This window comes from Morone saxatilis, unplaced genomic scaffold (assembly GCF_004916995.1).
Source record: "Morone saxatilis isolate NCDOM2014 unplaced genomic scaffold, NCSU_SB_2.0 Contig7, whole genome shotgun sequence".
Classification (NCBI taxonomy): Eukaryota; Metazoa; Chordata; class Actinopteri; family Moronidae; genus Morone; species Morone saxatilis.
The window spans coordinates 13,817,168-13,829,664 of NW_023340246.1; the positions used below are offsets into that span (position 1 = coordinate 13,817,168).

The window sequence follows — 12,497 nt, forward strand, 5'->3', positions numbered from 1 at the left end:
TAAAGTACTTTTAAAAAATATAAATAAATAAAGATAAGAAAGATAAGAAAAGATAAGAAGACTGTACAAAAGACGAGATGGAAGAAGGAAGAAGAGAACCCTTTTTAAACGTTTTATACCTTTACTGCCATGAGAAGGGTGGTATTTTTATAGTTTTAATAGTCCTAGGCCATAGTTCATCATGTCTAATTTCAAAGTATACTAAGAAACTTTGTGTGCAGTGGTCTAAAATTCCACACTTTGAAATTGTGTAGTGAAATATAAAAAAAATAATACAGCGCTGCGGCCATTCTGTGACTTTTTTCCTTATTGCAGCAAAGTGCAGGTTTCAACAAGGTGTTAGCTTTTAATTTTAATTCTTTGTTATGGTAAGTTTTCAGCAACACTGCTGTCCCTCGCTTAAACTGCACATGAGTCATGTAAAATGTAAAAGTATAGCAATCAAGAAATACATTTTAAATGCAAAGGATTTCAGTGTGATTTTCACGTTCTCAAAAAAAGTATCAGCACTAATGTTGTGCTCACTGTCAGCAGATCAGTAGCATCTGACAGCAAACACATTAAAGCAAGCCACCAGTCATGTTCAATATAGATGGACTTTATAATGTGACAAGCTTTACTCATAGTGCTCAGCTGGTGGTTATGCCTCGCTGCTGCCTGTTACATGTACAGGCTGTCTCAGTAGATGTGTCCCTCCACTATCTACGTTCCTCCTGTTCTATAAAAACAACAACTTGGCTGTGTATCCAAAATCTAAATGACGACTGGGCTTTGTTCTGTGAAGCCCTTGAGGTCTATTCCACTCCCTACTGAATCCTGCAATACTGCTTGGGTTCACTAGGCAGCACCCTCAGGAGCAGAGCTTATTCTGCCAAATATGTGAATAACCATTTAGACAATAAACAATTAGAAGTGTCTAACAGAAAAGGATTTTTGTTTAAGCACTTTATTGGTCAGTATTTTCTGAGCCAAGTGAATTTTATTGACTTTACAGAATTCAACACCCTTTGGCCTTAGACCCTCGCCCTGTATGAGGAAAAAATCCCCCCCAAAAAACGTACATACAAGCGTAATAATCTGCCTTCTAAGACAGAACAGACTGAAGGCTCTTTCGGAAATTACTCTCTGCATATATATGCTTATAAACTGAACTGATCAACAGTTCTTTAAAATCGATGACTCAATTAGTTTGAATTCTAATGGTTAATTCAAATTAATAGCACTAACGGTTTCCGTAAAATTGTATTTTATTTTTGAAGCGTCAAATATGGAATAAAACTGCTTGGAAGAAGTGATGACAAATGTTATTATGTCATTGCGATCTTAAAATACTAAGTTTTGGGATATTTTAAGGTCACGTCCGATCAAAATGGGAGGTTGTATTAACAAAAATGTAAAACTCAAGATATGTTTAAAGGTTTTGTACATCTGTCACATGTCAGCCAGGAAGTCTTGCAACTGACACCTAGAAAGACAGTTTTTTTTTCCTCAACTCCTGAAGGAGTGTGAGTGTGTGCGCACGTGCGTGTGTGGGTGAGTGTTTAGGTGTGTGTGCGTGTGTGAAAGAGAGACAGCCAGACACACATCTGTCGTTGCAATTAACCTGACCTTGGCTTCCCCTTTTGAACACAAACACACACACGCACCTACACACACACACACACACCTACACACACACACACACTATCGGTGTCTAAATCAGAGCTGTCATCCTGTCAACGTCTCCTCTCCCCTCCTCTCCCACCCCGCCTGTCAGTCAAAAACTGTTTTCCTCTTTTCACCTCTCTCCGCCTTCTTGACTCTTGTCTTGTCTCCTACCTCCATCTTTCCAGCCTTGTTCTCTCTTCTCCTCTTCTCTAACCTCCACTGTACGCCATCCACAGCCACTCTCTTAAGTGTATTTTTGGTAAATATTTGTCTTTGCTTTTACACGTATTACCCCACTACCGCATGTTGATACAACAATGACACCAATTTTGCCTTTAACTTTTGGTATTCCAACAACTCTGGACCATATTAATGCCGGATTTCAAGGATATTTATCAAACTCAACTATCAGATCATGAAAATAACATAAGTAAAATTAATTTTGCATTCTGCTGGTTTAACTAATTATTGTGCAATTAATGAGAATCAGTTTTTTGCTTGAAGTTGGCTGAGACAAATCATGTGATACTATTGAAAGCTCCAGAAAGGCTGCTAATGGACCGTGTGGTGAAATATTTTGTCAACTAATATTCCCAAGGTCAAGAATGAATTTATAATCTCAATTTTTAAACCAACATGGATGAGGAGTCCTAAAGTGCTCGGATAAAATTGAGATTTGAACACTCCATCTGCTGAGGAAGATCATGTGTTACAATTGAAAGCTCCAGAACAGCTAGTAATTGACTAGTGGTGACATTGTTTTGTCAATTTCACAATTTCTCAATCTCAATCCTATAGACTAAAGACCTAAACACACAGGAAACTGGCACAGAAAAGTTGTACATTCCCACAAAATAAGCTTTGTGACATAAAGCATACTGGCACGGATACGCTAACCTGAGGGGAACATGTTAATGCAATTCAATCACAAAAGCTCAGTGTTAGTTAGCAAGTAACTAACAAATTTCCCCCTGGGGATCAATAAAGTATTTCTGATTCTTAGGCTGGGGAGCTTGGATGCTAAGTTAACAGACTTTATTCAAGAAACACATTTGTACCATCTACTCCTGTCTCATGTCTGCCTCTTTTGTGGATGAATTTATACTCCAGCAGAGCAAGGTTATGTAAAAGTGAATGGTGCAGCACAGCAACAGTAAATGGATCTGATAGCTGTTTTTTGGCTGACCAGCTGTCCATTTCCTCAAAAAGGTCAACACTCTCAAGATGATTTAATATTAATCAAAGGCAAAAATCTATGTGTCAAAGTGCAAACAGTCTTACTTCATCTCAGCAAGATGTTTGCTAATTGCAATTATTCTGTTTAAAAATAGATTTTTTTTCCTGCTCTGACATTTCTCTGGTTAAAATGCTTTTATAACAGCGCCATAGGGGTAAGCACACATGTACATATAGCTGACCTTCAGTGTCTGGGTGAATGGGAGGAATTCCGTGGGGGGAAAGGAAAAGACAGCCACCATGGCTGAACAGATCTGCTTAAATTAATATGATGTTTAAGCCATCTTCTCGGGAATACAAAGAGAAATATTATTTAATTCAAATGGAGACTTTATGGTAATGTTTATATGTAAAACCCAGGTGAAGAGACATCCTGATTGGTAGACACCATTAGGGCTACCTTTGGGGGCACATTTCAGACTTAAGAGCAGTTAACTCGGAATGGCTTGTCCAGCTGGAGACCAAAGCCGTGTCCCAAAATGGGAAAAGGGTATTTTCTGGGTAAGCGGTTTATATTAGGACAGTAGTGGTTATAGTTTATAACTTAAAAAACTGTATGTATGTGTGTGTATGTGTGTGTACACGTGTAATATTGCCTACATTCTGATAGGTCCATGTGGAGGCGGAGCACTGACTGGCAACGCCCATACAAGAGCACTTCTCACAGCCACGTCGATTGTCACCTTGAAGATTATAGAAGCCCAGTTTACAGCGGACGCAATTTTCTCCCTCCACGTTTTCCTGCAGGAGAGAAAGACAGAAAGAGAGATGGAGAAGAAAGATGCAGCAAAGTTTATGGGTTGCCCTCAAACTGACGTTATGAGCACAAGGCATGTTATTGCAGTGTTAATGTGGTGAAGATAATGATGACAGGGCTAGAAAGGTTAGCGCAAAGTACTTGTCATTATTTGTGCCAATGCATGTGTGCAAGTGTGTGTACCTTGCACACGCAGGGTGTTATACATGGGTCATCGTTGGTGCTTCCTTCAACACTGCAGTTACAGCGCTGGCAGGACGGGTAGCCCATATAACCTACAGCACACCTGGAGACAAATGTGTTTAATAATGATAATAAAGATGAAGGTGGCGAGTATTACAGAGGCCTTCCTCTCACCAGAAGGTCACAGGCCAATTCTACTAACAACTACTGCGTCCAACCTGGTCAAACTGTCCTTGAATCAGACACTGAACCTTCAGCAAACAGCTAGCCTTGCACCAAAGGTGGCGTACACGTATGTGCAATCTCAGAGGAAATGTACTGTATACGAGAAACAATTAACAGAAAAAAAGAGCTGTAGTAAGTCTATTAAGAGGATTTTAAGGAGTGATTTTAAAAGACTATGCTGCCCTGATCTGGGGGCAGGTCATTAAAGAGTTTGGAGAAAAAGTTGCACCATTTTTAAGATTAGATTAGATTATATTAAACCTGAATGATACCCACAGGGAGGTTGAGTCGTTGCAGTGGGAGAGAGGATAATACAACAAGCAATTTCAGCAATAGGAGATTAAAGATTTAAGATGAAGCACCTTGTTGACAGATTTACAGGTCAGACAGAAAACTTTTCTTGTTGTTGTTTGTGTTTCTTTTGATTTATAGGTTGTGATTTTAACCTGAAATTAGGAATGACAAGACTTTTCTTGATGTTATCAAAGAAATCATATCCAAGTTTTAGTCAAGAATAAAATAAATAGCTTGTCTCGTTTTTATACCATGGCCATTTATTCAGTGACTTATTTACCTAGTATAAAAAGGCACAAAACCAGGTGTGTGTGTGATAATAAAAATCATCAAAGATCTTAATGGGAAGTTTCTGGCAATTTCTATACACTAAGTGGAACAGACAACAGCTGAAAGGTTCTGCTCACCTGTCACAATGTGTCTCTGTCTCTTAATGTGTGTATGTGTGCGTATGTGTGTCTCTCACCTGTCACATTGCAGACCCCCAAAACCCTCCTTACACCGGCATGACCCGGCTGGCTGGCCTGTCAGTCAAACACACACAAAGACACACACACACACACACACACACACACACACACACACACACACAAACACACACACACACATGCATTTTAAAAAACAACAGTGTGAGTAAAACAGAAAGGGTATGTCTTTGAAGTGGCTGCACCTAAAATAGCTCCTCTTTCTAGACATAAAAACAGTAAAATTATAAAGAGGAGTAAAATTATCTCTAATATAAATAGTTGTTCTGTTCTGTCAAAGACAGTTTTTAATAACAGAAGCTTCTGTGCATGCAGCTGAACTTGACTAACCCCAACCTCATAAGAAATCCAGGAGGACTGAATCAATGAAATGTTGGCGTTTCTGAAGAACCACTTTAAAATGAATTAATATGTGAAACGTGTGTTGGCATTCACTAAAAAATTCTGTATGTGTCTACTGAGGGTCTGAAAATATTTATATTTCAAGACATGTTCGGTATCCAGAAAGAATCGAACTGATAGACAGAAAGGTTTGAAAAAAGTATATTTTCATACTGGGCGTAGCCTGGCTTGAATCTGAGACACAGGATTGGTCGATGGAACCATGTGAGTCACATGAGCACGGGATGCAGGGGTTCTTGTCCTCAGCGCTCACCTGTCCAGGTGAAGAAGGCAAACATTTTCACACACAGTTTTCCTTCAGTTAATTACGACGAATTTCACATAAAGCACAGCTGCATGTGTATGAGACGTACCCCAGTAGGTCTGTAGAATCCAGCAACACATGTCTGACAGTTGATTCCAGCTGTGTTGTCACGGCACCCAATACAGACTCCACCCCCTCTGTTTTGACCATGAATGTCCAAGCTGAGTGACAGGTCTGCTACTGTTTGATTAAAGTAGCACTCTTCTGCCTTACCATGGCAGTTGCACTCTGAAAACACAGACACACACAGACACACACACAACGTTGTAGTACTGAAATTTGATAGGATTGTTGAGTCTTGCCACCGTCTCTATACTGAGCATGAAGCAAAGAGGACTGCTTTTTTAATCCATTTACTTCTTCCACATAGGAGTTTAGAAAAACATGAAATGCAGTTTTGAAGACAGTACCCTAAAGGTTTACACACTGACTATGAGCAGCGCGTTATCTCCAGGGTCCAGAGAGAAAATGTGGGGTTTCCATTTCACTTAGCTTATACTCACAATTCTACATCTAAAATGTACAAATGTGAGGAAAGCAAGACAATGAAAAACAATGCAGGATGGCTGGTTTGAGTTGAAGGCTTATGAGATGCCAAAATACTGGTTTGTAATACTATTCTCTACAAAGTTACAGTATGATCACAACAATTGCTGGATAAACAGTGCCATATAAGGTTATCTACCAGAAATGTGTGCTTGTACATATTTGACTGGCTGGAAGATGTTGCAGGTTGCAACAAAAGTTGCGCAAGATGAAACTTTCAGCATCAAGGCTGTGCCAACACAATGGATACACAGTGCTGTTGTCTGACTGAACAGGGGCCCTACCCCTCTTGGACTGGAAGACAGAACAAAACCACCTCTCACCTCCTTTGGATTTCTTTTTGATGTAATGTCTCTAGTAGCTTACATTTGAAATCACACAAACCTTCACAAACAGCAGGGATAGATCCTCCACCCACTGTTACTGTCACGACTACTGTGCAGGAAAACAGTGGATAGGACCTAAATGCAGACAACAGATGCAGAGCGGATGCAGTTCAGTGATTTAATGATCGGAGAGTTACCTGTTTTGGAACTTGCTTTATGTTTTTTGGACTTTTTGTGGATTTTCTACCTGACCGCTTGGATTTGTTTGTCTGTGGGGGACCACCTTACCAGTTATGACCCTTACCTGGCCTCACTATTCAGTAAGCCTTCTTCTGTGATGGAAAAACTCAGGATGAACCACTCATATGCAAATAAGAGTTCAGGAAACCTTGATGATTTACACAGCAGAATCTGCTGAAGCTCGGCCAAGGGGAATAAGATACAAGTAAAACACAAAACAAATTCTCAAGGATACTTCCTGTTGGGGGATATTTACCACAAACCCAGACACACAAGATCTACAAGGGTCCCTGATATGGCCATGACTTACGCAGCTACATATGAGGATCGAAGGACTGATTCAAAACAAACTCTAAACCTACCTACGCTATCCTATGTCACGTTGAATGATACCCAGTGTCACACACAACAAATAAAGGAAATAGTCAGTCTGTTAGATTGTTCTTAACCTTGGTCTTTTATAACAAAGGAGAACTATGATATGCTGGGTGCTCACTGTTCAAGCTTATCAGCTGCTCTGCATAGTCTAGTCAGCCAAACAGTCAGAGAGGAGGCCAAATAAACAAAGAATAGGCACAGGCTGTGACCTGTGACCTCCTTTTGGTTTGTAGACAACTTTACAGTGGCACAGTAACATTTCCTTCACATGTTCTGCATTTTTTGCCTACATTTGGGTCCTTATCCACAGTATTCCTGTCCCCCTGCACATCAATTGGGACAGTTACGCCACTAGGCGTATGGCAGTGTTTTTTTCCAGAAAATTTCAGGGCCCTTCCCCATGTATGATCTCAGGGTTGGTACTGCTGACCTGTAAAGCTGTGTGGTGCTACTGTGCTACCCCCTTTGGCTGCTTTCAGGATACTCTGATCCTGCCCTGAATGTGTCATGGTTGTTTCCTTTACTATTGTGCCAGTCAGGACATTTAACAACTTGTCACCTTGGTCTTGTGGTGTCAGTGTCAAGGCAGAAGAAGCAGTTATTGGGCCACTAAGACTACAGAGACTGTTAGAAGGGACAGCCTGTGTAAAATAAAATGAATTACATGTTTTATGATGACAGGTGGAAGCCTCTAACCCCATCACTTTTCTACTACATAGTTGATGAAGGTTAATGGCATCAAGGGTGATGTTTGATGGATTCATACAGTGTTATAAAGACTGATCCTGATTGGCTAGCAAGGATATAAATTTCAATGCACTGCTTCACTGTTCAATTCTGTAGAGCTTCTCTAGAGTTCATATAGGCTGTAGATACAGTGTAGTAATATTACAGGAATATTACAAACTGCCATGTGGTGTGTGGGTACATATGCTACATTACTATAAATATACAGTGGGTGCCTACAGTAATATGGGAACATGGGGACATGGGAAGAACATTTCCACTCCATTTCCAAAAAGGGAAAATTTGAAAGTGACTGTGGGTTTCTGGGTAAGCAGGAACTGCTGTGTTGTGGATTGACTGCTGTAGGCTTGTGGGTAGTTGTGTGTAATTTAAGTGTATAATCTGTTGTTGGGTTATGTCTTTCTTACTCTCACAGATATGTCGAGTGTTGAAGGTTCCTGCCATCCAGGCCTGCTGGTGGTAACCGGGGCAACAGCGATCACAGCTCTCCCCGCATGTGTTGTGTTCACATTCACAGCTAAACTTCTACACACGTGCACACACACAAACACACAAAAATACAATAAAAACACATTAACAGGGCAGAAGTTTCACAGAGTTGTCAATTAAACACACACGAGCAACTGTGTTTAAATAAATAGATTTCAAATATCTGAATAATCGTCAAATTTGAATTCCAGTGTAACTACTTGTTCTCCACAATCTGTCAAGTGCCTGGTGAAGGAAAAATATCAAAATCTCAAAATGTTTGCTTGACAGTAATTTAGATCCCTCATGCACACAGTTTGGAGGTTGCACTGCATTTTTAACCACATGCTTGTTTCCTGGATTACAGGAAAAAGTGCAGGTTAAAAACCAGCTCTTTTTAGAATTGCCCTGTATTTTCAAGAGTCCCTTATCACCAACTAAAAATGTAATTTTTATATATATACATATACATATATACCCTTTCTGGTTGAAAGTTTGTGGTGTTTGGCATGTGTATCCACACCTACCACTGATGTCAGGGTGGTACTGACCACACCCTGAGTATATTTATCACTGCAGCAGAGTGTGAACTTTAAAATAATGGAGATAATCAGGTGGTGGAAGGCTAGTCATTAAAATGTCCAAAATAAATTTAAAAAAATATATATACATGAAGGCTGGTTTTAATTTGAAAACTGAACTGATCTGCATTTCAAGATGTTGAACTGGGTGAGTATACATTTACAATATCAGAAACTTGTAAAGTTGTAGATATATTGTTTTCTGTGTGTATCATGTGGCATAAGAACATTCACATGAATCTGAAAATGGAGGGCTGCAAACAGATAATTACCAGTATGCATGACCCATTGAAAGTTTATCAAACAACAATGTATTCACAAGAGAGCCAAATGCAATAAAATAACTTGGTTCACTTTCCAGATTGTCAGTCGGTGGGCAAATGGGATCACTATTACTCTCCCAGGAGAGAAATAAATTCAAAACTAAACACAGTCGAAGCAGAATGTAGCAGGAAATTTGCCAACTTCGAGGTTCAGTAATTCAATTTAGGACTTTCTGTAAATTGGTTGATGTGGAGAGGGTGCCAGATTTAACTGAGAGGAGAGCAGTACAATAGCACAGCGAGAGCCAAGTTTGAGTTTGTTGGCACGAATGAATTTGCCCCTTTTATCAGACACAACGCTACAGCTCTGGCTTCAGGCTGCCTTTGTACTGAGCATGCATCTGTACAAACGTTCTGTAGACGATCATCAACAAATCATCTCGCAGGATCTTCACCTTTTCTGGTTTCTGAATGTCTGCCCAGGACTTTACTGCATGGATGGATGAACTTGTAGCGAAGGAAAAGAGTTTAATGTCTTGCGAGAACCGAAGGATAGAGAAAACCTCTACATAATGAAATAAAGTAGAATTCAGTTGATAATGTGTCAATGTTGTGTGACAATGTTTAGGCCTGACAGATTACATAGATATAAATAGTTTGTTTGCTTTTCAGTGAATTTAAAATGGCCTTCAGAGAAGATAGAAATAAGAGAGGAGGGAAAAAAAGAGAAAACTGGAGCTTTTTACACATCAGTGACATCACTTATTGTCAATGACATCATCACCAAGGGACCAGACACCAGTGTCACATCTGAGTTAGTCTCCGTGGTTCAGCCTCAGGACATGTAAAGGACACAATACTCTGTGTGTGTGTGTCTGTGTGTGTGGTGAGCTAGAGAAAGTAAGATCAGGTGTCTGGTATCAAACACTCCACTGTTTGAAGTAACACGGGAGACAACGTTTCACTGTGTCACCTGTGTCCCCTGCAGACAGGCGCACACGCGCGCACACACACACACACACACACACACAAAGTTTGATATAAGGCGGTGGATAAAAAGCTGGTGCCTGAGGTGCTCTTTGCTCCTGTTCAACAGTATGCAGGGGCTCCATTACCTCAGTAGTATTGTTAAGAGGACGGAAAGAAACGGAGAGTTAAGTATTTTACCTTTGTAACAGTGTTGAGTGGACAGGCTTTGGCGTGGCCGTAACAGATACACATTCCTCCGACTGATATGTCTTTAATGGAATAGTAGTACTAAAAAGAGAGAGGGAAATAGGGAAAACACATTATAATGAGTACTACGGCTTTATTGAGCATATTAGCAGTTTAAGAGGCAATATTAGAACAAGACTGTGCTCTCTTATCTCAGGGTTGATTACACTTGAAAAGAGATGTCCTGACCCAGCAAGTTATATCATGATGGTGTGCCTAACACCACACCTGGTGATATGTTCAACAGCAGTACTGGTAAATGCCTGCATTTATATAGTGCTAGTTAGCATGGATCGTTTATGCTTTACAATTTGCCTCTCATTCATCCATTTTCACACTCACACACACACACGCGCACACACACACACACACACTTAGTCACTCACCTGCTCACATCTTCTTCACTCACACAAGAAACTGTCCAAAGCAGCAAACTTCAGTCACAAATGCTTTTTACTCAATTTTGGCTGATTTAGTTTCACTAACTAAATAACATGGCAACATTGCTGAGTCCAACGTGAGGTTAAATATCTGTTCTATACATATTTCATACATGTTTGTTAAGTCAACTCTGTCCCACTTGTTCTTTCATCCTCATCTAATTAACCATATCAGATCCAAAAGAAGTTTCAATATTTCAGTAGACTGGGGGAAAAAAATATACTTTTCAACTCAAAAGTTTTGTTAGCAGTTGATCACATTTAGCTAATCATATGGTTACAAGTAGGTAGTTGAGTCAATATTGTGAAACATTGCCTTTTCTGATTGGATATGAATACAAAGAAGATACATTAATGTAGTCAATATTAAACCTTGTGAGTTGTATGAAAGACCATTATCACATGAAGAATATGCTTAAAAAACAATAAATTGTGTGCATGTGTGTGGAGGCTCACCCGTCTCGTCACAATGGGGTCAAGTTCTTTGGGGTCATGCAGTGTCAGCGTCATGAGGTCGGCATTCAGCGTTCGGATTCGCTGAAACACCAACCGGATGTAACGGGCGGAGGTGAAGTTCAGCAGAGTCGGAGAAGGGTCATCTGCACTGGGACGGCCGTTGATCAAAGACGTGTGGATCTATAGACAGACAGATAGACAGACAAGTGAATAGTGACCTGTAACAGCAGAGTTAAACTAAGACATTGTGCTCAGACAAACATTAAAGCTGCTTTTAGTTTCTCACTGTGGCATATGGTGGAAGGAATGAGAAGCCTCTTCAGTGAAGCCAACAAATGTAAACAGATCGGAAGCAGGAGGAGGAGGATGAATAACAACAACCTTTTTCAAACAGGAAGTGTTGTTTATGACACATTTGTTCTTAAATGTTTAAAAGACTTCCAGAAGAAAAGACAAAATAGGCTACCAATAGCGTCAATCATGGTGTTGTTGTCAGTGACATTTACTTTGATAATATCAAATACAGTTCAAAAAGATTATTAAATTTAACACCTTTAATTAAAAGTACAAATTTAAAAATGGCTGAGAAGATGGAGAAATATATGGGGTTATGTGGTTCCAAAAGCAGTTTTTATTACATAGGTAACTACCAGGAGACATGGCAATGCCACCACCCTATATAAAGAGCAGTAGAAGGTGACTGACGATGAAGATTTTAAAGGAAATGCTGAAAAGAGGAGTGCACAAAAACAGCAACAAAAGTATCAGTGAAACGAAAAAAAAAACAACCCCAGGGAATTTAACAGAAAGAACTTATAGCTGTAACAACAACAGATAAAACATGCAGCCTCCTACCACTGCAGACCAGTGAATGGCCTTTTATCTTTTCAGCCTCTCCTAACTGGAACAAACCATATGCTTAGGTAAACATGGGGTGAGCTACACTGATATAAAGCATTTAAAGAATACACAATAAGATTTAAGATTCCTCTGTTACTGCAGACAAACACAGTTTACTTTTACTTTAACAGAAGGTCTTTTACTGCAGAGCAGTTTTACCCTTTCTGCCACAGTGTGCTCACTCAATCACTGCTTAGAGGACCTAAACATGCACACCTGTTTTCACTCTCAGTGACTGAGCAGGTGATCTGCACCAACATCAGAGACAGACAGAGAAAGAAAAGTGGGGCTGACCCCTTTTTAACAGATCCTAATCTTGTGGAACACAAATAAAACTACACAACTTAAAAACTTCTGCTGTGTTTTTATAACTTGACTGATAAATAACAAATTAACCAAAACAC

General features: G+C 39.8%; 1 protein-coding gene across 1 annotated transcript in view; it reads right to left on the reverse strand.

The window, feature by feature from the left end:
- lama2 (laminin, alpha 2) overlaps positions 1 to 12,497 on the reverse strand; it is a gene marked incomplete in the record, with an annotated part of 177,548 nt that overhangs the window by 113,782 nt on the left and 51,269 nt on the right. Inside the window, 8 exon segments of the mRNA XM_035679280.1 lie at positions 3,484 to 3,624; positions 3,824 to 3,926; positions 4,809 to 4,866; positions 5,383 to 5,482; positions 5,583 to 5,761; positions 8,178 to 8,295; positions 10,250 to 10,339; positions 11,194 to 11,373. Of these exon segments, the coding sequence (XP_035535173.1) occupies positions 3,484 to 3,624; positions 3,824 to 3,926; positions 4,809 to 4,866; positions 5,383 to 5,482; positions 5,583 to 5,761; positions 8,178 to 8,295; positions 10,250 to 10,339; positions 11,194 to 11,373 (969 nt within the window).